Below are 26,852 nucleotides of genomic sequence, written 5' to 3'. Positions count from 1 at the left end.
TTTGACGGGCTTATAGGCGAAGCAGCCTTGTGGGGATCATGGGCGAGAATGGCCCTCAAACTGAAACAGCTATGTTCTTTGAAGAGGATGAGGATGATGTCGACAAACTGGGGAGAGAGGACTATGATGTGTGCAAAATGGCTGATTCTGACAAAGAGGATATGCTGATTTCCAAACCCTCGTCATCCTCAACACGGGTGTACGACCGCACCACGGTACTCATTGAACAGGACCCTATTCATCTAGATGAGGAAGGAGAAGAAGATGGCCACTGTGGGCCAGATGATGATGGTGTGGCATTTTTGGCTGATGAGGACGGAACACTGGCCTTTATGGCAGACCCTGACAGCATGGCACAGGGCTACGTGCACCACACAATCTCACCCGATCAGATCCAGTTCATCATCAATCCGGGGTCTACCCCAATGCCTCGTAATATTGAAGGAGCCACTCTTACTTTGCACTCTGAGTGCCCGGAGACCAAGCAGAGAGAGGTACAAAGCCTTTAGCAAACTAGAGTGGCAGAAATTTTGTCTGTGTGCTTTTTCACTTTATTGTTGGAAAAAAATGGCATCTGCCACCCTACTAAAAATCATGGCCACCACAGTAAGAGATTATCATTAGTCTTAATAGTAATGCTAATAGTCAGAGTAGGTACTAGGGCTGTGTATTGGCAAGGGCCTCACGATACGATACGTATCACGATACGATACGTATCACGATACGATACGTATCACGATACGATAAAGCACGATATATTGCGATACAATACATATTGTGATATATTGCAATAGTTTGTATTAGTATGTGTGTCACATTATATTGACAACTTCATAAAGTAGGCAGACGAATTAAAATTCCAATTCCAATTTATTTTCCATCCATTCCAATTCATTAGAACGGCACAGTGTGATTGAAGTCCATATTGTTATAAAACACTTAACACTTAAACATTCAACTAAAATGTATATGCCACTAAAGTTACATATAAATTAAATAAACAATTTATAAAACTAAAATAAATTTAAGCAAAAAAATTTAAGTTCATCAAGTAAACATAAAACTGGAACATAATGCTCTAATATGAGGTATTCATTGTCACCAAACTGTTAGACCAAAAACTCTCTTGCCTCCAAACTATTAGAAACTTAAGTGTAGTATCGATACTTGAGGTTTGACTATCGATACACTATCGTAAAAGAAATTATCGCGATAGTTAGATGTATCGATATTTTTGCACAGCCCTATTAGGTACCCATGTCAATGCCATGGGTACCCACGTCTGTGAAAATGAAGAAATAAATCAATGTGATTTGAATCTTAATGTGATTTGATTTATTTCTTCGTCCTCCAGCAGTGAAGAATGCGCTAGTTAAGAGGAAGTTTAGCTAGCTAACACAAGTTGGCCCCATCCTAGTTTATCATTAGGTCTAATTTAACCACCCATTGTTAAACACGTTTATGTTTACGTTTTTTATGTTTAATGTACTGTAGTGTATTCAAGGTATTGTGAATTTGTTTTCCAAACATCTCTTGCTCTCACAGCTGGTCACACTATATAAACCGCCTTCTCTTTCGTGTCACTAAAATCTAAAAGAGCAAGATTGAGGCATTGCACAACCAGCTGTCTTTCAGTAGTACACTACATTTCTCTTGATATTAAGACTAGTTTATTTTACTAACATAATATGAAACATCCAGAGTGTTAATGTGCATAGATATAGAGATTTAAAATAAGTCAAAGAGTTTTTATTGCTTTTATTTGGGATTTACATTTTCTCTCTCTTTTTTAGGTTATTTTATTGAGTTTTAGTTTCAAAATATTCAGTCCAAACAGGCTGTTAAACATGGTAATTAAATAATAACATATCCCATTGCATGTGACAGATCTTTTTCAGTACTGGTTATGTAAAAACATGCTGTTGTATTCCTTTGATATAATTTAGGTTTTAGCTTAATAAGGTCCAAAACCAAAATCATGACTCTTTTGCTACCCATATAAGCATTTTATGAATATTAACATAACATCATAAAATCAGTTTTGTTTTTAATTAATAATTGTACAGCACTACTCTGTGCCATTTTTATTTTATTTTATAAAAGTCAGAGAAAGTCCTCATTCAAATTCTTCACATACAATTTAGCTTTTCTCTTCCCCATTCTGCCTGCTTTTTCTTTTTCTGACTAACAGATATATAATTATTTACTCAAATTAGGGCTGCATGATTTGCTTAAAAAAAAGAAACCATATTGCGATTATTCAGGCACAGATTGCGATTGCAATTTGAACTGCGATATGTAACTATTACATGTGCTATTCTGTATTCAATTGTATTTATTTAGCCCAAGAGCAAATAATGGCACAAATGATAATGTTAGGAGGATGCTTGTCAATGATATCTGTATTTATTTAGCACCTTAAGTTATTTAAGTTCAAGTAGGCTTTATTGTCACTTCAACCATATACAGTTAGTACACAGTGAAACGAAACAATGTTCCTCCAGGACCGAGGTGCTACATGCAACATAAATTTACAACATAAATTAACCAAAAAACTAAACTAGCTAACTAAGAGGCCTAGTTAGCTGGCTAGCAGAGATGACAGATTGACTTAACATAAATTACAACATAAATTAACAAAAACTAACTAGCTAAGGAAGACTATCTACAGGGTTTTTACAGACAACATAAAGTGCACGTGCAAATGTGCAAACAAAAGCAACAATAATACTTAAACTGTTGACAAACTTTACATGAATTCCTAAATCATTACCTGTATCACATAGTGAGCAAATAAGAAAATATTCCCTTGTTTGATAATAAGTTTATTTTACCTATAATTACAGTAATTAATGTCTATCTATCTATCTGTGAATCTCTCCCTTTGTTTGTTTGTTTAAAAATGCAAATGTCACCTTGTTTATTATTTATTTTAGCACCTTGTTTGTGTTAAACTGCTGATATTTAAATGTAGAGACTTTAAATAGCATATTAAAGACAGAATTATTTTATGATAAAATAAATGGTTAGGCAGAAATAATTTTGTGAACATTTTTCACTTGTGTCAAAAGTAGTTGATCAGGCAAGACATGTTTGGGGTACAGAATTTGCTATTGATGGCAAGTGCATGATTACCTGAACACACATTTGGCTTAAACATCACTTACCTACTTTTAGTAAAAGCAGATTTTGGTCAAATTTTAACAACTTGATTTGTTAAAATAGTTTAAATGTATACTTTGGGTTTCATAGTCTAAAGTCACTTGAATACCCTATATAATAACACATTAATATAACTTAATGTGTCAATATAGGCAGCACTGTTAGAACTGTGGCCTCGACCTCCATGGTTGAGGGTTTAATTCCTGCCTTGGGTCTGTGTGCATGGAATTTAAATGTTCTCTCCATGCTTGATGGTTTTCCTCCAGGTACTCCGGTTTCCTCCCACAGTGTCCAAAGACATGTAGAGTAGGCTAATAGGCGTTCCCAAATTGCCAGTGTGCGCTCTGCGATGGATTGGCCCCCTGTCAATTGTCAAAGACAAAGAAAAGAAGAGTAAAACTTTACAGTTTACATGCCAGTCAACAGAATCTAAAAAAAATAAATCAGGTTATATGTTTGGATTTTCCAAGTAAGCACTGGTGAAGAATATAATAATAATAGTAATAATAATAATAGTAATCATAGTAATAATGTTTAAATTTTAAGTGTGGTTGTATGATGCGGAAATTATCTTTAACTTTATAGAACACTTGCTGTAAGATGGGTGGCATTGTACACATGTACACTTAGAGCAGTTATTTTGTTTTCACCTTAGCTGCTGAGGTTGGTGACAGTAACTACCATGTTTGAGTATTTTTAGCATATCTGATGCAGTGGATGTCGTCAGCACCTACCTTTATTTGCATCACAGGGACATGCAAATGGGCCGCTGCATTGTGTTTCCAGCCCAGGGGATTTGTGTAACACACAGGCCACTTTGCTCAGTCTGTCACTGTGTAGGTGAAGAGCGGTTGCAAATCGCCACCCATTTACAAAAGATTTAAAGCCTGATCATGGCCAGACAAAACCCGAGGCTCCATTCAGCAGCAGTATCTGATTTTCCAAGGAAAAAAGTGGTAAAATACCTTCTAACGAAAATAAAAAAAAACGAACGAATACCAAACTGAGCATGCAGAATAATAAGCCATGCACGCGGATTAATATACCGGGATGCGTTGTTCTTAGCCCCACCCCCGTGAAAACGGCATACACAGCTTGTGCGCAGACCACTGAGCTTCTACAGATTCTAAAATTGAGATTGTTACCGTTTTTTAAACTCTTGAGTGCATCATGCAGCATGCATTGTATTGTTTTTTGAATCATTTTATACACATCCCATGATTGTTTTAATTATTATGATGATTAAAAAAATAATATAAATATAAACAAAGTTAATAAATGAAACTATTTATTGCATTATGTTTTAAGTCATCCTTAATTTACCTTAGTTACCTTAGATTACTGGGGTGTAATTGATAATCAATGGAAATGTGTTAATGTTTTGCAGTGTTAATGTTATGGCTGATAAATTTATGTTGTGGACATATAATTGGGACAAAACATTAGGTACTAAAGTTAAGTCTTGAAACATAATGGGATAACTAGTTTTATTTATTTATTTTAAATAGCATAAATAAATCATCGATTGTGTATAGAGTGATTAAAAAAAAATCGAACACATAAGGGAAATCTCTGTCTCTTCCATTCCAGGAATTAAAAAACGGTAACAATGTCAGTCTAGGGCCTCCAAGTGGCGCAGTGGTAAAGTGCTCGCCCTATCATCCGGGGATCGCTGGTTCGCTGTTACCTCTCACAGCCGGAGGCCTAGAGAGAGCTGATTGGCCGAGCTATCTCAGAGGAGAGGCATGAGAGGTACTTTGTGCTCCCACATTAATGACGGCCAATCAGGAAGGAGCGGCTAGCGCTTTCCTCCAAGTGTGTTACTCCGCCCCAACGGTGCATGAGCAAGCAGTTCGAAAAGATGCAGTCGGCTGGCGTCACGCGGTTCGGAGGAAACACGTGATAGTCTTCGGCCCTCCTGGCTGAATGGTAGTAGTAGCCTTAATATGAGAGCCCCATAGAGACGGGGAGGAATTGGCCACGACTAAATTAGGAAGAAAATCGGGAAAAAAAATCCCAAAAAAAAAAAAAACAATGTCAGTCTTAAAATCCGTAGAAGCTCAGTTGTCCTTGCACAACCTCTCGCGGGTAAGCATTTCTCTGAATACGCCGTTTTCATGGGGGTGGGGCTAAGAACAACGCATCGTGAATTGGTATGCTTTAATCCGCATGCTCTGTTTTATTAATCCGTGTGCTCTTTTTAACAATTAATTTACATTAATTGATAAAAAGTAATACATTTATTTAAAAAGTTTACATTAATTTAAAATAATTTGCATTTAGGCATTTGGTAGACGCTCTTATCTTACATTTTTATCTCATTACACATTTGAGCAGTTGAGGGTTAAGGGCCTTGCTCAGGGGCCCAACAGTGGCAACTCGGTGGTTGTGGGGTTTATACCTGGAATCTTCCGAACCGTAGTCCAATGCTCTAACCACTAAGCTACCCCTCGCCCTAAACGTGCTTGGTTTGGTATTCATTGCACAAGGGTTTGTTTTTTGACCCCTGGCCCCTCTGTACATATAAACTTCAGTAGCATTCAATTCTTAATCCATAGGGTTTAATATGATATTGGCCTACCCTTTGCAGCTTCAACTCCTCTGTGAAGGCTTTTAAGGTTTAGGAGTGTGTTTATGGGATTTTTGACCATTTTTCCAGAAGCGCATTTGTGAGGTCATCCCAAATGTGTTCTGTTGGGTTGAGGTCAGGACTAGTCAAGTTCTTCAACACCAAACTCGATCAATCATGTCTTTATGGTCCCTGCTTTGTGCACTGGTGCGCAGTCATAATGGAACTGGCTTTTTTGTTGGGCAACTGAGTTGGGCTTAGCCCTTTACTTCCAGTCAAATGAACTCTTAGTGCTTTAGCTTTAGCATATTGGTATGGTCAAGACATTTTGGAAAATTTTTTGCTCACATCTTTTTGGAAACACATTGTGTCACCGCTTTTAACCTACAAAATAAGTAGATTAGTTCTTTCATACACTGAAAGAAAAACCAGCATGAAATTTGAGCCTTATGATTTTCTTTGCCTGGTAATCATTTCTTATAAACAAAGATTTATTGTTCTGACACAGCTAAAATGATCCAGCTGGGGAGGAGAATACGAATCTTTGATGTTTTGCAATTTAGGGAATTATTTCAGGCGAACACTGTCACTGGAAGGCCATGCAGGCTGAAAATCAGAGATAAGGTGGAATATGTGTAAACAAATTTATTTTTAGGTATGGCCAAATAGTTCAAAGAACAAGTGACCAAACTTGTTTTTCTATTCTTCTGAATATAGTCACATTTGCTCGCATATAGTTGTTCTGGTGTACATAGCTACTAGTAAAAATAGTATTTTTAGGTGATAGAGCTATTGTTTTTGTGATATAGCAAATTGTTTTTTTAATTATATTTTTATTTGGTTTTATGTAGGTAAAATAGGGCTGCACAATTTGATTGAAAATTATATTCCAATCTCGTATATATCAAAACACTCGTAAACACTCAAAGTGAATTTCCCTATGAGAAATAATAGAAACTCAAATTATTCGTTCCACAACCCCAAAAAGTTGATCAGTAAAAATAAAGCAAATAAATCTGCACTTTACCATTGGAAAAAAAGTAAAAAAAAAAAAAAAAAATACTGACAGATAAGTGTTTTAGTTAGTGTTTGTACGCGCATGGTGTGTGTGTGTGTGTGTGTGTGTGTGTGTGTGTGTGTGAGAAGCTAAAGTAAGAGGAGAGGAGGAATGAGACCCTCCCCTTTCCCTCTTCTCGTCTTACACAGCAACACTTCCTCCTCTCTTATTTGGGTTACACACACACACACACACAAAGTGCAGTGCCGGCTGATACAGAGAGAGAGAAAATGGATCTTTAACCTCTCTAATGACACTTGCTTTTGCTTTACATGCGCGCACACGTGTGTTATAATAAACAGTATTTGCATGTGTGAAATGATGACTTTCATGCGCACACGCATACAAACAAAACAAAAGATGTTTCACACGCACACACGTGGTCAGTGTTGAAGTAAATGGTACACGAGTGCACGGATGTTGATTATACCAGTGAGAGGTGCGCATACGCAAAAGGGGGAAAAAATATCTCAGTTGTGATCACGTGACGCTCAGCATCAAAACAAAAAGCTCATGCATGCTATAAGATAATTGGTATTCGTAAACCTAGACTTGCTTGTTTTTCCCCCCAAGTCAAAATTTATTTAAAAAATTTGAGCGTTTTGCGAGGCACTCGCAAACTGCTTTACTCGCAATTCAAGGCCAATGTATTGTGATTTAAACTGTGATATTTAACTATTAAATGTACAATTTTGCATTCAAACATTTTTATCTAGGCTAACAGCATATAATTGAACAAATGATGTCAGTAAAATGATGTTTTCCAGTATTTATTATACACCTCAAAATACTTAAATTATTGATAAACTCAATAAATGAAATTCCCAATTCCCAACTGTGGGAACTAACTAACTTTATAAATTCCCAACTATATATATATATATAGCGTAATAAATTGTATCGTTTTGCAATTAAATAATTGCACAGGTCCATATTGTGATTTGAGTTTCTATGTGATTAATTGTGCAGCACTAGGTAAATGGTTCATTATACAGTACATTGGCACTATACAGGTCCTTCTCAAAAAATTAGCATATTGTGATGAAGTTCATTATTTTCTGTAATGTACTGATAAACATTAGACTTTCATATATTTTAGATGCATTACACACAACTGAAGTAGTTCAAGCCTTTTAATTATTTTAATATTGATTATTTTGGCATACAGCTCATGAAATCCCAAAATTCCTATCTCAAAAAATTAGCATATCATGAAAAGGTTCTCTAAACGAGCTATTAACCTAATCATCTGAATTAACTAATTAACTTTAAACACCTGCAAAAGATTCCTGAGGCTTTTAAAAACTCCAAGCCTGGTTCATTACTCAAAACTGCAATCATGGGTAAGACTGCTGACCTGACTGCTGTCCAGAAGGCCATCATTGACACCCTCAAGCAAGAGGGTAAGACACAAAGAAATTTCTGAACGAATAGGCTGTTCCCAGAGTGCTGTATAAAGGCACCTCAGTGAAAAGTCTGTGGGAAGGAAAAAGTGTGGCAGAAAACGCTGCACAACGAGAAGAGGTGACCGGACCCTGAGGAAGATTGTGGAGCAGGACCGATTCCAGACCTTGGGGTACCTGCGGAAGCAGTGGATTGAGTCTGGAGTAGAAACATCCAGAGCCACCGTGTACAGGCGTGTGCAGGAAATGGGCTACAGGTGGCGCATTCCCCAGGTCAAGCCACTTTTGAACCAGAAACAGCGGCAGAAGCGCCTGACCTGGGCTACAGAGAAGCAGCACTGAACTGTTGCTCAGTGGTCCAAAGTACTTTTTTCAGATGAAAGCAAATTTTGCATGTCATTTGGAAATCAAGGTGCCAGAGTCTGGAGAAAGACTGGGGAGAGGGAAATGCCAAAATGCCTGAAGTCCAGTGTCAAGTACCCACAGTCAGTGAAGGTCTGGGGTGCCATGTCAGCTGCTGGTGTTGGTCCACTGTGTTTTATCAAGGGCAAGGTCAATGCAGCTAGCTATCAGGAGATTTTGGAGCACTTCATGCTTCCATCTGCTGAAAAGCTTTATGGAGATGAAGATTTCATTTTTCAGCACGACCTGGCACCTGCTCACAGTGCCAAAACCACTGGTAAATGGTTTACTGACCATGGTATTACTGTGCTCAATTGGCCTGCCAACTCTCCTGACTTGAACCCCATAAAGAATCTGTGGGATATTGTAAAGAGAAAGTTGAGAGACGCAAGACCCAACACTCTGGATGAGCTTAAGGCCGCTATCGAAGCATCCTGGGCCTCCATAACACCTCAGCAATGCCACAGGCTGATTGCCTCCATGCCACGCCGCATTGAAGCAGTCATTTCTGCAAAAGGATTCCCGACCAAGTATTGAGTGCATAACTGAACATAATTATTTGAAGGTTGACTTTTTTGTATTAAAAACACTTTTTTTTTATTGGTCGAATGAAATATGCTAATTTTTTTAGATAGGAATTTTGGGTTTTTATGAGCTGTATGCCAAAATCATCAATATTAAAACAATTAAAAGGCTTGAACTACTTCAGTTGTGTGTAATGCATCTGAAATATATGAAAGTCTAATGTTTATCAGTACATTACAGAAAATAATGAACTTTATCACAGAAGGACCTGTATATCATTTTATACTACCGTGGACATGGTGAAACATGGGAGCAGTGCTACACCATGCACTCACCATATAATTCATATTCAGTTTTTGAGGAAAAGAAAAGTGAACTTATTAACTAGTTATTAAGCTAGAACTTACATTGCTTACTCTACCCATGGTCTATGTGATCAGTTATGAAGTTATAAGTTAAGATAATGTATGTGATACATTATACTATAATACACCATATTAGGGTATTAATGATTCTTTTTGTTTTGTTTGTGGGTGTTTTTTTATTTATTTTATTTTTTTTTTCAGCATTAGGATTGAAATGTCTCCCCAGCCCCATTATAAATTATGTCATCAATGTAACATAGTGTCATCATTTGTAATGGACTAGGTGTAGACAGCAACTAAAGAGGTTGTTGTATTCTGTGTTGCTGCGAGTACTGCGGGTTTAAAGGCTTGAGACTTCAGGACGTTCTGCAACATGGGAAAGAAAACATCATATTTTTCTTTCTAGCTTTAAATGGATATACCAGTCCTGTTCCCTTCTATTTCTTTTCAAAGTATTTAACAAGAGAATTAGAATTTTATTGCTCATAGTTTTCATAATGTTTTTTGTGCAGGTAAAGAGGTATCAGTGCACTTTTGAGGGCTGTACTCGCACCTACAGCACAGCGGGAAACCTGAGGACACATCAGAAAACACACCGTGGTGAATACACCTTTGTTTGCAACCAGCAGGGCTGTGGTAAAGCCTTCCTGACCTCCTACAGCTTAAAGATCCATGTGCGGGTGCATACTAAAGAAAAACCATTTGAGTGCGATGTACAGGGCTGCGAAAAAGCCTTCAATACACTGTACAGGTGAGGATCATTTTAGAAAAAAGACAGACGCCAGGCTTTTAAATGTTTTGGTCATGAATATAGCCAAATATTAAGTTGCAAAGAGGCAGTGTGACTTTCCTTTTTAGCATGTATGCTTAATACATCATAGAGTAGTGTGCGATATTGCATATACAGTATTACCTCAGATTCAGCTACAGAAAAGTGTGATTTAGATAATTTCTACTTTTATATTTACTTAACTTCATGTCTACTGTAAAATATATATTAACCCTATGATGCACAAGTGATATGACCCTACACTCTTCCATAAATGGGTCATTTTTGACCCACCTATAAAAGTCAATGTGTTTTATGCTATTTTTGGTATTTTGGTTGTGAATAATGAATTGTAACATAGTCTGTATTACATTTTAAACCACACAAAAATGATTTCATGTTTAAAATTGTATTATTTTTCACCTCATTACAGATTTTGAACATTTTGATAATTAAAAAACGAATATTATACAGAACAGCAATAGAACAATGTCAACATTCATTATGTGCATGTGTGTAAATGTCTGATCATTCACAGTTCCTCACTCTTTTCTATTCTCTTGCAGGTAAGTCTCTGTGTTTGCATTTACATTTAGGCATTTGGCAGACGCTCTTATCCAGAGCGACTTACATTTTTATCTTATTACACATCTGAGCAGTTGAGGGTTAAGGGTCTTGCTCAAGGGCCCAACAGTGGCAACTTGGTGGTTGTGGAGTTTGAACCTGGGATCTTCCGAACCGTAGTCCAATGCCTTAACCACTGAGCTACCCCTACCTTTTTTTTTTTTTTTTTTGCTAAAGCGTTTGATGTGATAGTCCCTGTTTTGCCTTCTTGTCTCCTCACTGCATGCAGTTGTGACAGACTACCTGTTTCTGGCTGTGATCATTGCACACAGGCACATTGCACTTCCCACACCTATTGCTGACTTTGCGATCTTTGTTACTTGGGCAGATCTGACACCTCTTTCTCTTCAGTTGGCCCTGTCTGCTTCTGTCCTTTGGCTGGGTTGTGGGTTTTGTCACTCCACACCTTCCCATTGCTTCAATGATCGGGGTTTGCAGTTGTGGGCAGCCTTCTAGTCGACTCCTTATGTGCGGTGTGACAAGCTCCTTTGAGAGCTCTTTGAGGAAGAGTCGTCGTGCATTGGTGATACCTCTGTTGAATTCAGTGTGCTGAGTCGTGAAAAAGGTATAGGCATTTAGGGTGGCGATGTCAAGGATGTTGTACCACAGCACCATGAACTACCTCTGTGTTTGTCGCTTGCAGGTGTAGGTGCCAACCATCTGGTCCATGGTGTCAACACCTCCTTTGGTCTTGTTATAAAATGTGATCACTTCTGGTTTTTTCTTTCTGGTGTTTTCATCCACCATTTTATTGTGGTGCATTGTGCTCAGAAGGACAACAGCCATTCCTTTCTTCCTGACGTAGCTGGCCATAGTAATGCTGCCATTGAATCCAAACTCTGTGCTGTGAACCTCCCTGGACTTGGAAGCCTTCATCAGAGGAGGAATATCTGGCTTGTTCTGCCGTAATGTCCCCACAATAGTGAGATCCATTTCCAGGAGATGCTGCGCAAGAGGCACACTGGTGAAAAAATTATCTGTGGTGATGTTGCGACCTGTGTTTCTAAATCTACTGCACAACTGCCGGACAATGTTCTCCCCCAGATTCTTCTAAACTTCTTCCCCTGGTTGGCTTCCTGTGTAAACCATCTATACAACTATCGTAGGGAGCCTAAAAATTGTAGAGCGGACTTAAATTTAGGGTTAGGGGTGTGTAGACAATTCAAGTGTACGCGCTATTACTAATTTCATGTGTGCCATTGTTACATTTAGAATGTAATAATTGTTATTGGCAGATTGTTAGATAAGGCTGATTGTTGTATGCAATACATTTCACTACATGTTGTACATGTATAACTATGTATGTGACAATAAACTTTGACTTGACTTGAGGTTCCCATGAAATTGAATGGGAAATGCATGTGGGTCATTTTTGACCCACTTATGGAAACTTGGGGTAGTAATACAAAAATTATAATTTCTTAAAAAGTATAAGAGGTAACTTAAACATTTTAATGGAATAATATCAAAAACATGTTATTTGAGGAATACCTGGAATATGAAAAGATAACAACTTTTCATTGCAAAGATATTGCAAGAAAATGACCTCTCCGGGTCATTTTTGACCCACTTGTGCATCCTAGGGTTAAATGGCATGCATTTCTCTGTGGCACATACCTTCATCTCATCTTATGAAAAAAAAAACAGGACAAACTATTATTAGAGTTTTGCTAGGAAATAAAATTAAGATACATTATACAGTGCATCTAAAAAAAATTGAAGGTGAAAAATTGAAATTCATAATGTAATTAAAAAAGTTAAATTCATATTCTAGATTTATTACATGTAAAATGAACAATTTCAAACCTTTTTGTTTAAAAAAAACTTTTTATTTTTGTTGAGTAACTTCTGGCTGTAATTAAAAATTCGTAGATGCGAACAAATGGCGGAGACACTTCACTGAGAGATTTAATTTCCTTTGGTGCTGTTACAGCTTTTGGCCACATGACAGTGTTGAAAGGGGACAATTTAGTCAACATGAATTGGTATGCTTTATATTGTATATTTGTTTCAAATGCGTATGAGACTGTCTTATGAAGAAATCTGACTTACGAACGTGCACGAATTACTGCATTTTACCGTGCATTACTGCATTAATTCAGCATCGCATGGAGGCGATCAGGCTGTGGCACTGCTGACGGCCATTATTAAAGACTATCTTGCTTTGATAGCACCTTTAGCTCATCTGTACTCCCCCCAAAAAAGTATTCTTAGTATGCTACAAACCAGCTTCAAATTTCAGCAATTCTTTTGCAGGTACATGACCATATTTTCTTTATCTGGCAAAATACGACACCCCTTCTGACTTTGCTACGGTTGGTCTGACGGTTGGTCACACACTGCCAGCTGATGTCCACAAACTGCTTTCCTCTGCTTTCAACTTCATCCCGTGTGTCCTCAAATGTTTTGTTAGGTTCAAAAAGTGCCCCCCCCTCCCCCCCCCCCATTTATACGCAGTTGTTAGAAGACATTTGTTGCATGTCCGAAATCTTCTGTTGTAAAATACAGCCACACTTTAAAACGCCTAAAGCTAAACTTTTCTCAATTAAGTATGTTTGGCTTAGCGAGCTAATGCTACCGGCTGCCATCAGGGCGAGTGTAATTACTGCGCTCACATGCTCATCCGATGGTCTCATTTCCTGAGTTGTACTTCGGAATGTAAAAACATGAACACTCGCAATACTAAAAAGTTGGATTTGTATTAAGAACTTTCCTACTTGCATCACGTGCATTTACTCTCTTTGGAAATTATTTTTCACATGCGGTGAGAGTGATGTTTATGTCCGTTTCATAGAACCAGAGGACAAATTTCAATTGATGGCTCAGTCAGTTCTGATTTGGTTCTCGTACATACCAGTTATATAGGTACACAATACTCAATGGTACCCGGTACCCAACCCTAGACAACACCCATAAATTCTCTGTGGGGTTCAGGTCAGTTGAGTTAGCGGGCCAATCAAGCACAGTAATCAGCAAACCAGTTAGTGAAAGTTTTGACACTCCAGGCAGAGGCAAAGTCCTGTTAAAAAAGGAACTCGGCATCTTCATAAAGCTGTCAGCAGGTGGAAACATAAAGTGCTCTAAAATCTCCTGGTAGACGACTGCATTGGGGTTGAACTTAATAAAACTCTCCTAAGTCCAGGTAAGATGCCTCTGATGTCCTTGGTTCAGGACTGGTGTGATACTGTGTATGCAAGAGTTGTAGACCATAATCTGAAGCTTTATAATCAATCTAAAATTAAGACACGAAACAGCCGTTTATAATCATATTGAGGCACATTGAATCAAAATTGATTCAAATTACCTTTTTTAATTGTTTCTCTGAGCAGTCATGTTTCCTTGCTACATTCTGTGGATAAGAGTTTTGCTAAGACAGCTGCATGGAATAACACTCATGCAGGACACTTGGGCAAGGGAGGTCACATGACTTTGGCGGACTCATACTGTCAAAAAGACTTATTGTGCAACACGGAGCAGGATGCAGACAGCTGTGGCCAAATAAGTTTAGTTATTCTGCCCACACATAGCAAGTAACCAATGATTGTGCCAGGCCCACTCTGAATTTTTTTTTAGATAAATATAGTTTTAGATTACACTGAGATCAATAAGTATTTGATCACCCTGTGATTTCGCAAGTTCTCTTATTTAGAAATTATGGAGGGGTCTACAATTTTCAGCATAGGTGCATTTTCACTGTGAGAGACAGAATCTAAAAAGAACAATCCGGAAATCACATTGTATGATTTTTTTTACTGTGTCAAATAAGTATTTGATCACTTGAGTCAAAATTTTTTAATATTTAGTACAGAAGCCTTTGTTAACAGTTAACAGTTGTTGTCTGTAGTTCTTCACCAGGTTTGCACACACTGCAGGAATTTTGGCCCACTCCTCCATACAGATCTGTCAGGTTTCAGGGCTGTCGCTGAGCAACAGAGTTTCAGCTCCCTCCAAAGATTTTCTATTGGATTTAGGTCTGGAGACTGGCTAGGCCACTCCAGAACTTTGATATGCTTCTTACGGAGCCACTCCTTGGTTTTCCTGGCTGTGTGCTTTGGGTCATTGTCATGTTGGAAGACCCAGCCACGACCCATCTTTAATGCTCTGACTGAGGGAAGGAGGTTTTTGCCCAATATGTCACAATACATGGCCCCGTTCATCCTCTCCTTAATACAATGCAGGCGTCCTGTCCCCTGTGCAGAAAAACACCCCCAGAGCGTGGTGCTTCCAGCCCCATGCTTTACTGTAGGTATGGTATTATTGGGATGATACTCATCATTCTTCTTTCTCCAAACACCGCAAATGGAGTTAAGACCAAAAAGTTCTACTTTGGTCTCATCTGACCATAGAACTTTCTCCCATGACGCCTCTGGATCATCCAAATGGTCCCTGGCAATGGGCTGACTTGAGCAGGAGGACTTTCCGTGCAATGCAAAATTTTAAACCATGAGGTCTTAGTGTATTACTGATAGTAGCCTTGGAAACAATGGTCCCAGCTCTTTTCACAGCATTGACCAGCTCCTCCCATCTAGTTCTGGGCTGATTCTTCACCACTCTTAGCATCATTGATACTCCGCGAGGAGAGATTTTCTGTGGGGCCCCAGTCCTAGGGACATTGACAGTCATCATTAGCCTCTTCCATTTTCTGACAATTGCTCCAACAGTTTTTTTTTCTTTTCATCAAGCTGCTTGGCAATTGCCCTGTAGCTCTTTTCAGCTTTGTGAAGTTCTACAATTTTGTCTCTTGTGTCTTTTGACAGCTCTTTGGTTTAGCCCATGTTGCTACTTAGACTTTGGCCGATTGTGGGGTGCAAAGGTGTCTTTATGACAGCTAACGACCTCAAACAGGTGCTACTAATTTAGAATCATGAGCAGAGTGTAGCTGGACTATTTAAAAGCAAAATAACAGGTTTTTGAGGGTCAGAAATCTGGCTGATAAGCAAGTGATCAAATACTTATTTGACACAGTAATTCACAAATAAATTGTTAAAAAAAATCATACAATGTGATTTCCGTTTTTTTCTTTTTAGATTCTGTCTCTCACAGTGGAAATGCACCTATGCTGAAAATTGTAGACCCCTCCATCATTTCTAAGTAAGAGAACTTACAAAATCACAGGGTGATCAAATACTTATTGACCTCACTGTATATACTAGTACGCATAGGCTGATTGTTAGGGTGCTTTCACACCTATAGTTTGATTGCTTTAGTCCGCACCAGTCAGAAAAATGTTACAATGTAGTAAACAGACGTGGGTACGGTTTGCTTTCACATGTGCAGAGTTCTAAACGAACCAAAATAGACCACGAAACCCATCGGCACCGGAAACAGACTATTTTCAGAAAATCGCGCCACTTTCAATAATCATGGAGGAACAGCTTTGCTTTGCGCTCATGACACAGATCCTCGCGCACTACATTGTACGTGCAAATCATTATTTTCAGATAATTAATTTCGAACACGATTCGCAGCTGTGACTCCAAACCAGCTTCCTGGTTTATTCATCTCGCCGACGACGCATTGCACGCCACTTCAGGGAGAAGAGACGTGCCCTCCTCCTGAATGATCATTTTGTTATTAGCCAGTGATTTTCCTGCAGATCCATCAAGTAATCCGTTGGCCTATCAAAACAGCCCAGCCACACATTTTTCATCTTTAATGTAAATACAGAGAGACACTTAATTTCTTCGGCACTTTTGGTGCGCACCAAATGCTGTAGGTGTAAAAGCACCCTTAGTCCTGGCACCTGTCTATCAGATTTAGTCCTAAAACTTTAACTTTTTAAATTAAAGGTGTAGTCTTTGAGTATTTATTTTTTTTTAAATGTTGGCGTCCACTGTCTAATATCTCTGTGTTTCATTTAGTGAACATCTTGTGCATCTTCTTACTGTCTCATGTTAGGCTGAAAGCACATCAGCGCCTGCACACAGGAAAAACATTTAACTGTGAATCAGAAGGATGCACAAAGTACTTTACCACTCTCAGTGACCTGAGGAAGCACATTCGTACTCACACGGGAGAGAAGCCGTTTCGGTGGGTTAATTTGTCACATTTTCAGATTTAACGGGGTCTAATTTTCTCCTTTCTCTCTATCCTTTTTTTTTTTGGAAGAAATTTTGTATAATTTACTCTGCAATATTCTTTCAGAATAATGTCTGCCTAGTCTTTTTTTTATCTTTTGAAAAAAAATGTAGGAATAAACATTGTTCACTGGTAATGTTACAAATATGCATAATTTAAACAAGAAATGGCAATGTGAGTCTAATCATCTGTGCACACATTTACTTCAGGTGTGACCATGATGGCTGTGGTAAAGCTTTCGCTGCTAGTCACCACCTGAAAACACACGTGCGGACACACACGGGTAAGATTCAGCTTTTTATCATTTATATTTAAAGAAGAGGAGTGGGCTTCCAGTCATCTAACAGCTCACTACATTATGTTTACACATCTCAAGACTTATAATTTAAAGCTACATTTTCTGAATTATCTCTGTTTAACACTAGGTATACGTAAAATTATATTTTGTGTGGCCAAATACGTTATTATAATCTCTGTCCCTTATTCACTAGGTGAGAAGCCTTTTTTCTGCCCTAGTGATGGCTGTGAGAAGACGTTTAGTTCACAGTACAGTCTGAAGAGTCACATCCGAGGCCACGACAAGGGTCCTTTATACCCAATTAGCCTCAGCCATCCTCTGTCAGAGGTAGGTTGCTTGGTTTTATTGCAAAGTCAGCAAATTTCCAGTATCCTAATTATCCTTAGGGTGCACATGGTACCATGATGCTGTTTCTTGTACTCAAATTACATTCTGTGCTGTTTGAATGCATTAAATTAGATTGAACTTATAAATAATAATATTAAATGTGCAAAAAAGTAGAACTTGTTCTTAGTGCCTGTTTTTTTTACAGTAATACAACTGAGATCCAGCTCATAATTCATTGATTTTATTACTTAGTTAACAAACTTAATTATTTTTTTTAACAGGATGCAAATCATTCTCTGTGCCTCAGTGATTTAAGCCTCATTTCCACAGACTCTGAGCTTCGAGAAAATATCAACAATGTGAGTGCTTGTTATTTCTGCATTTTAATTTATACTGTGTATGTGTGTGTGTGTGTGTGTGTATATATATATATATATATATATATATATATGGAGCTTTACTCACTTTTTTCAACACACTGCTATTATTTTGAACACTACTGTGTATGTGTATATATATATATATATATATATATATATATATATATATATATAGGGTGAATAGTGGTAAAGTGGGACAATGAGTAAAGTGGGATGGTTAAGCTTAATAATTTATATCTTTGCATGGATATGTTTTTATTACTAAAAAAATCAACAATGAGTTCATCATTAGCAAGTATGTGTTAAAAAAATAAAAATCTGTGGCTTTGACATCACTTCCGGGGTGTGGCACATCATATTTAACAACCATTTTCAGCAACTTTCACTTTACCACTATTCACCCTATATACACACACTGTGTGTATGTATGTATGTATGTGTGTTTGTGTGTGTGTGTGTGTGTGTATATATATATATATATATATATATATATATATATATATATATATATATATATATATATATACACAGTAGTGTTTAAAATAATATCAGTGTGTTAAAGTAAGTAAAGCTTCATATCCATATAATAACTTTTAATTTAAATCACATAAATGCATTAGACACTGAATCACAACATGAAGGAAAATGTGCTAAATGTATTATTAGTTTAATGTAAGTGGAAAAAAAACAAATATTAGTCTGTTCCAAAAAATAGCAGTGTCATCATTCATCTTTACAAAGTAATGAATTTACCGTTTAAACAAAAATGCTTGAAGTTTATTCTTTCCTGTGCATCTCTAAACTAATATTCAGTTGAAACACCATTTTTAATGTCAGCCCACATGTTTTCTATTGGATTTAATGTCTGGGGATTGGGCTGGCCACTCCATAATGTTAATCTGGAACCAAGATGCCGCTTGCTTACTGGTGTGTTTGGTTCAAGGGCATTTCCTCTTCAGCATATGGCAATATGACCTCTTTAAGTATTCTGATGTACTCAAATTAATCCATAAACCCTGAAATGTGATGAACAGTCCCAACACCATAGTATGAGAAGCATCCCTATATCATGATGCTTGTGCTTCCATGCTTCACTGTCTTCAGTGTACATTATTATAATTTTTTTCAAGAATGTGACTTTGCGGGGGGTTCTTGCTGATAGCTTGACTTCACATAGATAGTAATAGTAACAGTAACACTAATAGTAACAGTACTTACAGGTAACTTTAGATGTTCTTTGAGTCAATTTTGTTATTCTTCGATCCATTTGAATGGTAGTTTTCCATTTTCTTCCACGTCTTTTTGGTTTTGGTCTCCATTTTAAAGCTTAAAAATGATTTGGTATAATTTTAGCAGAGCAGCAGCTCATTTTCTGCACTTCTTTGTATGTTTACCCATCTCTAAGCAACTTTTGAATTAAAGTACGCTGTTCTTCTGAACAATGTCTGGACCATTTTACACTGATTTTCAGAAAGAAATGCACAGGACAACCTTTTCTGCATTTATCCTTAAATAAGGGGAACTTGTTTGACACCTGTTTTTCACAGAATAATTTACCTCTCTAACTGAACTCTACAATGCTTTTTTTTTTTTTAACAGACTAATTTGTTTTTATTCACTTACATTAAACTAAATACATTTGCAGGGTGTCCAATGCATTTATGTGATTTAAATTAAAAGTTATTACTTTTTTCAATACACTGCTATTATTTTGAACACCACTGTGTGTGTGTGTGTGTGTGTGTGTGTGTGTGTGTGTGTGTGTATGTATATATGTATACTGTGTACTGTTTTTTCCCCCTATTCATTTAATCTGAATTTGATAAATTAGCAATTCTGCTATTGTCTTGTTTTACACTGCATGGTTTTTTTTTACACTGTCAAGAATGACATCTGTCCAAAATATATTTTGGACAGATTTATCAAAAGATTTTTAATTATACTATTATTAATCCAATATTATGTTTTATAATATATTATTAAATGTTAGTCTGTTTTTAATGTTTTTAAAACATAAATGCAAAACTTGAAAAAAAAGTTAATTGTTAGCTTACAATAGGAAAGACTAGACAAATTTTAATATATCCGTACTCATGTGTCATTGTACAGCGGTGGGATGTGTTGCCACCTCTTGGCTTCAATCCTCACCTTGAGTCATTGTTTGTGTGACAATGAGTTTCCATGTGGATTTCTCTTGGGTTGTTCAGTCCCCAGTGTAATTGTTTATTGCAGTGATGTTTGTCTTGCCTGGCTTTTTATCAGTTTTTTTTTTTTTTTTTAACAAGTCAAATTGTTTAGTTTTTAGGGGGGTTGCCACTTAGTTTTTTTGTTTGTTTTTGTACCGTTACAGTCTCAGAACTTGGATCTAAATAGTATCACGCCTGTGAAAATATTTGAGTTGATGTTACAGAGCCCTGAAAACAATGTTAGTCAAGACGACCCACATCCATCTGGCAAGTATCTCCTAAAATCAGACAATATGTGTTACCTATCAAGTATGGCACCACAGTCATGCTTATTTTATTTGTCTAACTTTCTAGAAAACCTAGTGGAGGCCTTCGGCTTGGAGACGCCACCCCCGGCAGCAGTGACGGATTCGCCCACTCTCCTACCCTTCACTCAGATGCCTTCGTCTTCCTCCTCTTCTAGCTCTCTTACCACTCCTGTCCTAGAAAACTCCGCACAGCCTGGTCCCTCCTCCTGCCAGGCATTATCCACCAACGGCTCCACAGGCACCTCTCCACAGTCTGCCACTTTTTCCTCTTTCCTTCATACCTCACTACAAACACCAGAAGTGCCCACTCTAGCTGCACCTGCTGCAACCCAACACTATACCCCAGTGGTGCCCACAGCACCTGCCAGCTCCCTACCAGTATCTGTCTCAACAGTGGCCAGCATCTCAAATCCTGCATCAGACATTAGCACAGGAGCAGCTGCAGTAGTACCGCACACCGTGCCTTTAACAGGCAGTGCCAGTCTGGCACCCACACCCACCATCACTATTGCACCCACGCAGGGCCTCCTGCAGCCGAGCCTTGTCATGTCTGACCAGAATTTGCAGTGGATCCTTAGCAGTGCTGCCAATGCACAGCACAATCCTGAGCAGCAGGTCAGAAACAAGTCTTTGATTAACTGGAATTCCAGTTGAAATGCCTTTTGACTGCCTTTTATGTAGTTACTATGTGTTACAATAGTTACAGTATGTAGAATACATGGGACATGCATATCTTGAAAGCAGAAAAAATATAATATATTTATTTTGATGATTACTCTAGCTCATGAAAAATAAAAAATTCAGTACCTCAAAATATTAGAATATTTTATTTTGAGTAAATTACTATTCTTGCGTTCTGAGTACTGTGCTTTATACAAGGAGGCTAAGCCACATAAGGTGCTGTATTTAAACATATACAAGGAAGGTTGATTGGAAGTAAAAAAGTGTGCTTTAAAATAGGGATGCACCGGAATTTCGGCCGCCGAAAATTTTTGGCCGAAATAGCATTATCGGTTTCGGCCGAAACGTAAGAAAGCGCCGAAAATAAAAGCCGAAATTGTCGCCACGCCTCTCTCATCCTCCCGTCTCGTTCGTGCTGTCATTACGCATCAAACACGGAGTATGTCGGCGGTTTGGAAGCACTTCAAAGTTTCAGATGAGGACAGCAATGTTGCAATATGCAACATTTTTTTAATACAAACAAAAAGAAAATATTTTAAACATGTTTTTTAATGAAGCCATTTTTGGTTTCGGTAGCGGTTTTCGGCCAAGTGCATCCAAAAATTTCGGTTTAGTTTTGGCCCAGAATTTTCATTTCGGTGCATCCCTACTTTAAAAGACTAAAAGGCACGCAAGCAACAGGGTTGGTTGCAGGCTTATGGAGATTGTCAAGCAATGCTGATTCAAAACCTTGCGAGAGCTTTACATGAAGTAGAGTGAGACTGGAGTCAGTGGATTAAGAGCCACCACACATGGATGTCTTAAGGAAATGGGCTACAACTGTCGCATTCCTAGTATCAGGCCTCTCGTGAACCAGACATATCATCAGATTCTGAGAAAGAGTGGAGAGTCTGTGATAACACAGCTGTCTACAAGGAGTACCACCAGTTCCAACAGTACAACTGATATGCTAACCATGTGCTTGATTGGCCAACTGATCTGACCTGAACCACATAGAGAATATATGCGCTACTGTCAAGAGAAAGATGAGAAACACCCGACCCAACAATACAATATCTCCTCCATGCCTGCCACATTGATGCAGTAATCTGAAATCAAGTATTGACTGCATAAATAAACTTATTTTTAATATGTATATTTTAAATATTCTAATAGTTTGAGATACTGGACCTTTTGGGGGGAAAAAACTTTTCCTTTTTAAATGAAATTTTAAATAAAAAAAATCTAATTTCTAATATTTTGAGATGCACTGTAGTAGTGGAAAATGTGCAGTAATGGAATCAGTCTGATTTTGTCCTACTCCAGAATAAAATGTAAAACTTTACAGCATTTCTAATCATGATGTTTGTTCTTACCAAGGGCCCAAAAGTGGAAAAGGTCTTCTTCACAACAGCCATACCTGTAGGAGGACATTCAGGTATGGTCCAGTGTATCCAGTGTTGATGTTTTAATTACGCATTTCAGTGTAATGCAACTGTTGTAGTTTTTATCTGGATGGAAATGCATTCATGCAAAAGAGCAGTAGGCATTGTGTGTATGTGTGATGAGTCAGTTGTTTGTTCTGCTTCAGGAAACCCTGTGCAGCAGATTGGCCTCAGTCTCCCCGTCATCATCATTAAGCAGGAGGAGGCATGTCAGTGTCAGTGTGCCTGCAGAGATTCGGGTAAAGAAAAAACCTCCAGTCAGAACACTGCCCCCTCACAGCAGGAACCTAAAGACATTTCTCCACCACCTACTACTCCTTCAGCCACACATGCTGTTTCAGAGTGCTGTTCCTCCAAGTTGAGCACTCCCCTTTCCCCTGGCTCCACTCAGACTTTCCACAGTGAGGCAATAGCGTCTAGCGCTCCCTCAGACAGCCTGGCCAATGTGGATGTAGTGGACCTGCTCAGCCCTGAAACCACAGCCAACATCGAGGCACTGCTGATGGTCGCTGATGACTTCTCATTGAGTGAGGACAACAGCAATACCACCACCTAGTGGAAGTTGAGGGTCAGATCCCCTCATTCATCCCTTTACATTCATTTCTTTTATTAGGCACCATTATTTCTAATGTTTCGCAGGTTCAGTCTGATTCATAACAGTATCTTGTGTACGCCAAAGGTCACGCGTGTCAGACTTCCCATTCTATGACCTATGATCAGCTTTGGTCTTTCCTCTTCTATAAAATATGATCTTCCAGAAATGGGCTGCTTAATACATGTGAATCTTTAGGTAGTATTTTACACACAGTGCACTCTGATTAATTCAGATCTGTGCTATTTCTGCACTTTCAAATTATAGAAGTGTTCCCCCTGAAAATAGAGGTTTGTAAGTAGCCATTTGTTTGAAGGTTCTTTCTTCTTTTTTTTTCTTTTTTTTTTTATTTAAACCATGTGCACTGTATAATAGTCCTTCCAGACATTCTCATGATGTGCTATGGTCTGTTCAAACTTCTGTAACAGTCTCTGCAGCATATTAGAAAAAGTGAGTATAGGGACAAAAAAAAAACAGTTTGGATATGTGGATAGGTTTAAAAACGCAAGGAATCAAATAAGTCCTATCTACGAACTCAGATTATACAAAATACAAGCAATATTATAAATTCTAATCATTCACATGGCAACATTTTATTATTTTAAATTGAGTTATTTAGTCTAGTTTCAAGTAGAATAGGACATTTTCTAAGGTACAGGCCAGTCATAGATTGTGAAGAACTTAATGCACTGAGAACAATTTACCAATACAGATTCTACTTGTTGACCAGGAACACTGAAATTAACAAAATGAAATGTTCACGTGATTTACCAGAATGTACTGCATGTAAGTGTAATTGGCATATGTGGCCTCTTTGGTGGTAAAGCCTTTTTAGAAGCCTATCCAGAATATGCCACAATATATGACAAATATTTTATGTGTAATTTATTAAGAACGACTACAGTAGCCCATGAAATGTGATTATCTTGAAGCAGTTTCTGTTAACAGAAATGACTTGCTTTTAAGTGTAAGTGATAGTTATATGTGATTGGCTGCCTGTAACATTTATTTAATTTTTAGATGTTAATTTATTAAAATAATTTTTATCAACAAGCATCAATGCAGTACATATTTTCGATAAAATAGCCTACTTTTTAACTTGGTGGACCAAGTTATTTCCTTTAACTTTTTATTTTTGGTGGAGTCAGCCACTTGTGGTTAAGAGAGATTTTTTTTTTTTTCCTTTGTTTTGCTTTTGGGTTGCAGGTTAGGCAGGGTAATGCAGCTGCAGTTGCCTAGCCTATTGCTGCTTTGTTGTTACTGAGCTGAAATCAGCCTCTGACCTTTCTTCCTTTATTTAGACCCATTTAAGTCTCACTGTTGTGGCCTGCTCAGGGATAAAGAAAATCAAAGCCGAGGTATAGAGTCAGTCCCTGAAAGTACATACAATTGCAACAGAACTGTAAGAACTTGAGCTGTTGTGTACATCTAGAGAACGTCTAGTAAACTTCCCTGCACCAGTAAGCCAGTTTATACACCACTGCTGTAGAGGTTTTAATGAGTTTATTATAATGTAAATGTGTATTTGAAATTACAAATGTTTAAGCCCTTAGATTGTATTTGTATTTTTGTAAAGAACTGTGGTGGGTAATCACACTTTGGGTTTGACATGGAGGACATGACACTGCACTGCCCATTTCTTTTGCAATCTTGCCATCACTTCACAATGCAGTAGATTTTGGAATGTATTTTTTTTTCCTGGGGATAGGGGTTAGTACCTGGGTTAATACAGGAAATACACAAACATTGTGCACTGTGGCATGAAATAGCTACTGTATTCCTGTTACCCATGATCAGGAAACTGCCTTACAGTTTTAATACAGGGTAGCGTTTGGGCTCCTATCTTAAATAATAAAAAAAAAAAAAAAAAAAAAAAAAGATCTACTTGCCACAAAGCTTTACAATCCCTACAAATTGTGACAAAATATGTCTTGTTACATGACATTAAAGATGAGACATTGGCTAGATGTCAGTTAAATTTGATACAAAAGGACTTTTTTTTTCAACCAGGTATGATTCAATCACACGAGTTTGACAGTTCATACATTTAGGAAGGGCCTGCAGCTATTGATGCAAATTAAAATTGTTGCATGTTATTGTGCCAGTTTATTCTTTAACATTAGTATTTATTCTTCATATTCTGTTTGGAAAAAGTGAGGACATCTATTTGTACATTTTTAAATGATCAGTGTTATTTAAAGGCTAATTTTGCGCACTGTTCGTGATCAAACGGGGTCCAATAGCACAGAAATTGTAAAAACTGTTTCAGTTGCACTTGTTATACTTTTCCCTTACTGAATGCTAATTTTGGCCAAATGTAGAATTATCTATGCAAAATATGTCTGTGTATTTTATGAACCCAGATCCCTCAGCTGAGCCTCAGCTCCCTTTGTAAATGCCTAGTGAAATAACACATTGCAACACCTTGCTTTAGTCTTTATTCAATGTTATGCAAGTTCCCACTAGCACAAATCAACTTTGTCAAATTGCAGTTAATATGTAAATATACTACACACGCCTTGCTAGTGGGAGCTATAATATATGGTCTCAAGAGGCCTTTGGTAAATCAACAGTTGCATTTAGTTTTAAGCTTTTATTTATATGAGTGACTCGTGTATGGGCATTGTACTCTTTTTAAGAGTTGTTTTCCATTAAAAGTATGAGGTGCCCCAACATTAATGCATGCTATTTAAAGGGGAAAACTCAATTTATATATATTTTTAAGTAATACAATTCTGTTGTAAGAATTGTAATTGACCAGTTTGATTTTTTTCCTTTATAATTTTGGTATGATTTGATCATCTCTTCCCCCCACGACACTGGAATCGAGGGCATCAACAAATCCCAAGTCTTGCTCAAGCTTTTTAATTTATTCTGAATTACTATGAGTTGATTCAGATAAGAATGGGAGTGCTTACAGTTAACTGCTGAGATCATTCTTTTTCACATTCTATGGGACTGCTGTTTTTTTTTTTTTTTTTTGCATACAACTTTTCCCTCGAATAATCAATTTGCTAATATTGTGAAGTTTGTTCTTTTCCAGGTTTAAAGCAGAACATTGTAGCATGCAGTGGGTTATGAATAAAAAATCTGAGCAAAAGTGCAAGGGTCACAAAATGGGGAGACAAATGCTTCCAACGGACTTTTTGATACCCAAAGTGTGAGGACAAACTATAAAAGGATCTGTATTTTTAAGGAATGTATAATGTAAAAATGCTCTCATATGCTTGTTTTGTAAAGTATTATGGCAAAGTACTAACTTTTTGAACTAAATTAAGCAATATAATATTGAAATCTTCACATGCTTGTCTGTTATTTGTACATTAGTTCACATCATTTTATTTTATTTATTTAGTTTATGTAAACTCAGGGTATATATATATATATATATATATATATATATATATATATATATATATTCAAAACACTAATCATAGTGTAAAATCAGATTGATTCTTTTGTTCCTGAAACACTGCATCGCAAAGGCCCTTTTCCTGCAAAGAGAAATAAATTCACATTTTCAGCTGGGTCGGCTCAGGCAAACGCCCAACCATCATAGTGGATCAGGGCATAATTTACTGTACCTTAACAATTTTCTGAACAGCTAAAAGATCTTGAAAGACCACATTACACAGAGCAATCTCCTCTTCTAAGGATGTTATCATCACATCTAGAGCTTTAGCATCATCTGGAACCTGTAAC

At 37.5% G+C, this 26,852-nt stretch overlaps 1 protein-coding gene across 1 annotated transcript; it reads left to right on the top strand.

The window, feature by feature from the left end:
• Positions 1-26,344, top strand: mtf1 (metal-regulatory transcription factor 1). Its single transcript, XM_053494655.1, has 10 exons — positions 1-494; positions 9,996-10,234; positions 16,775-16,906; positions 17,164-17,237; positions 17,446-17,579; positions 17,861-17,938; positions 20,310-20,412; positions 20,500-21,068; positions 22,494-22,551; positions 22,705-26,344. Exons 1-10 carry the CDS (start codon positions 39-41, stop codon positions 23,112-23,114), a joined length of 2,253 nt encoding a protein of 750 aa, XP_053350630.1. The 5' UTR covers positions 1-38; the 3' UTR covers positions 23,115-26,344.
• Positions 26,345-26,852: the final 508 nt, after the last annotated feature.

The sequence above is a fragment of the Clarias gariepinus genome, chromosome 4 (genome assembly GCF_024256425.1).
Source record: "Clarias gariepinus isolate MV-2021 ecotype Netherlands chromosome 4, CGAR_prim_01v2, whole genome shotgun sequence".
In the NCBI taxonomy this organism is placed as follows: domain Eukaryota; kingdom Metazoa; phylum Chordata; class Actinopteri; order Siluriformes; family Clariidae; genus Clarias; species Clarias gariepinus.
Note: the sequence above shows the minus strand (reverse complement) of the source record. Positions and strands in the feature narration are given on the sequence as shown.

What these genes read in the sequence shown, in the direction of transcription:
- mtf1 (XM_053494655.1), top strand. Translation starts at nt 39, where the DNA reads ATGGGCGAGAATGGCCCTCAAACTGAAACAGCTATGTTCTTTGAAGAG. An exon ending in GCCTTCAATACACTGTACAG is followed by an intron (nt 10,235 to 16,774) that starts GTGAGGATCATT and finishes GTCTCATGTTAG; the next exon opens with GCTGAAAGCACATCAGCGCC. An exon ending in TCAGCCATCCTCTGTCAGAG is followed by an intron (nt 17,580 to 17,860) that starts GTAGGTTGCTTG and finishes TTTTTTTAACAG; the next exon opens with GATGCAAATCATTCTCTGTG.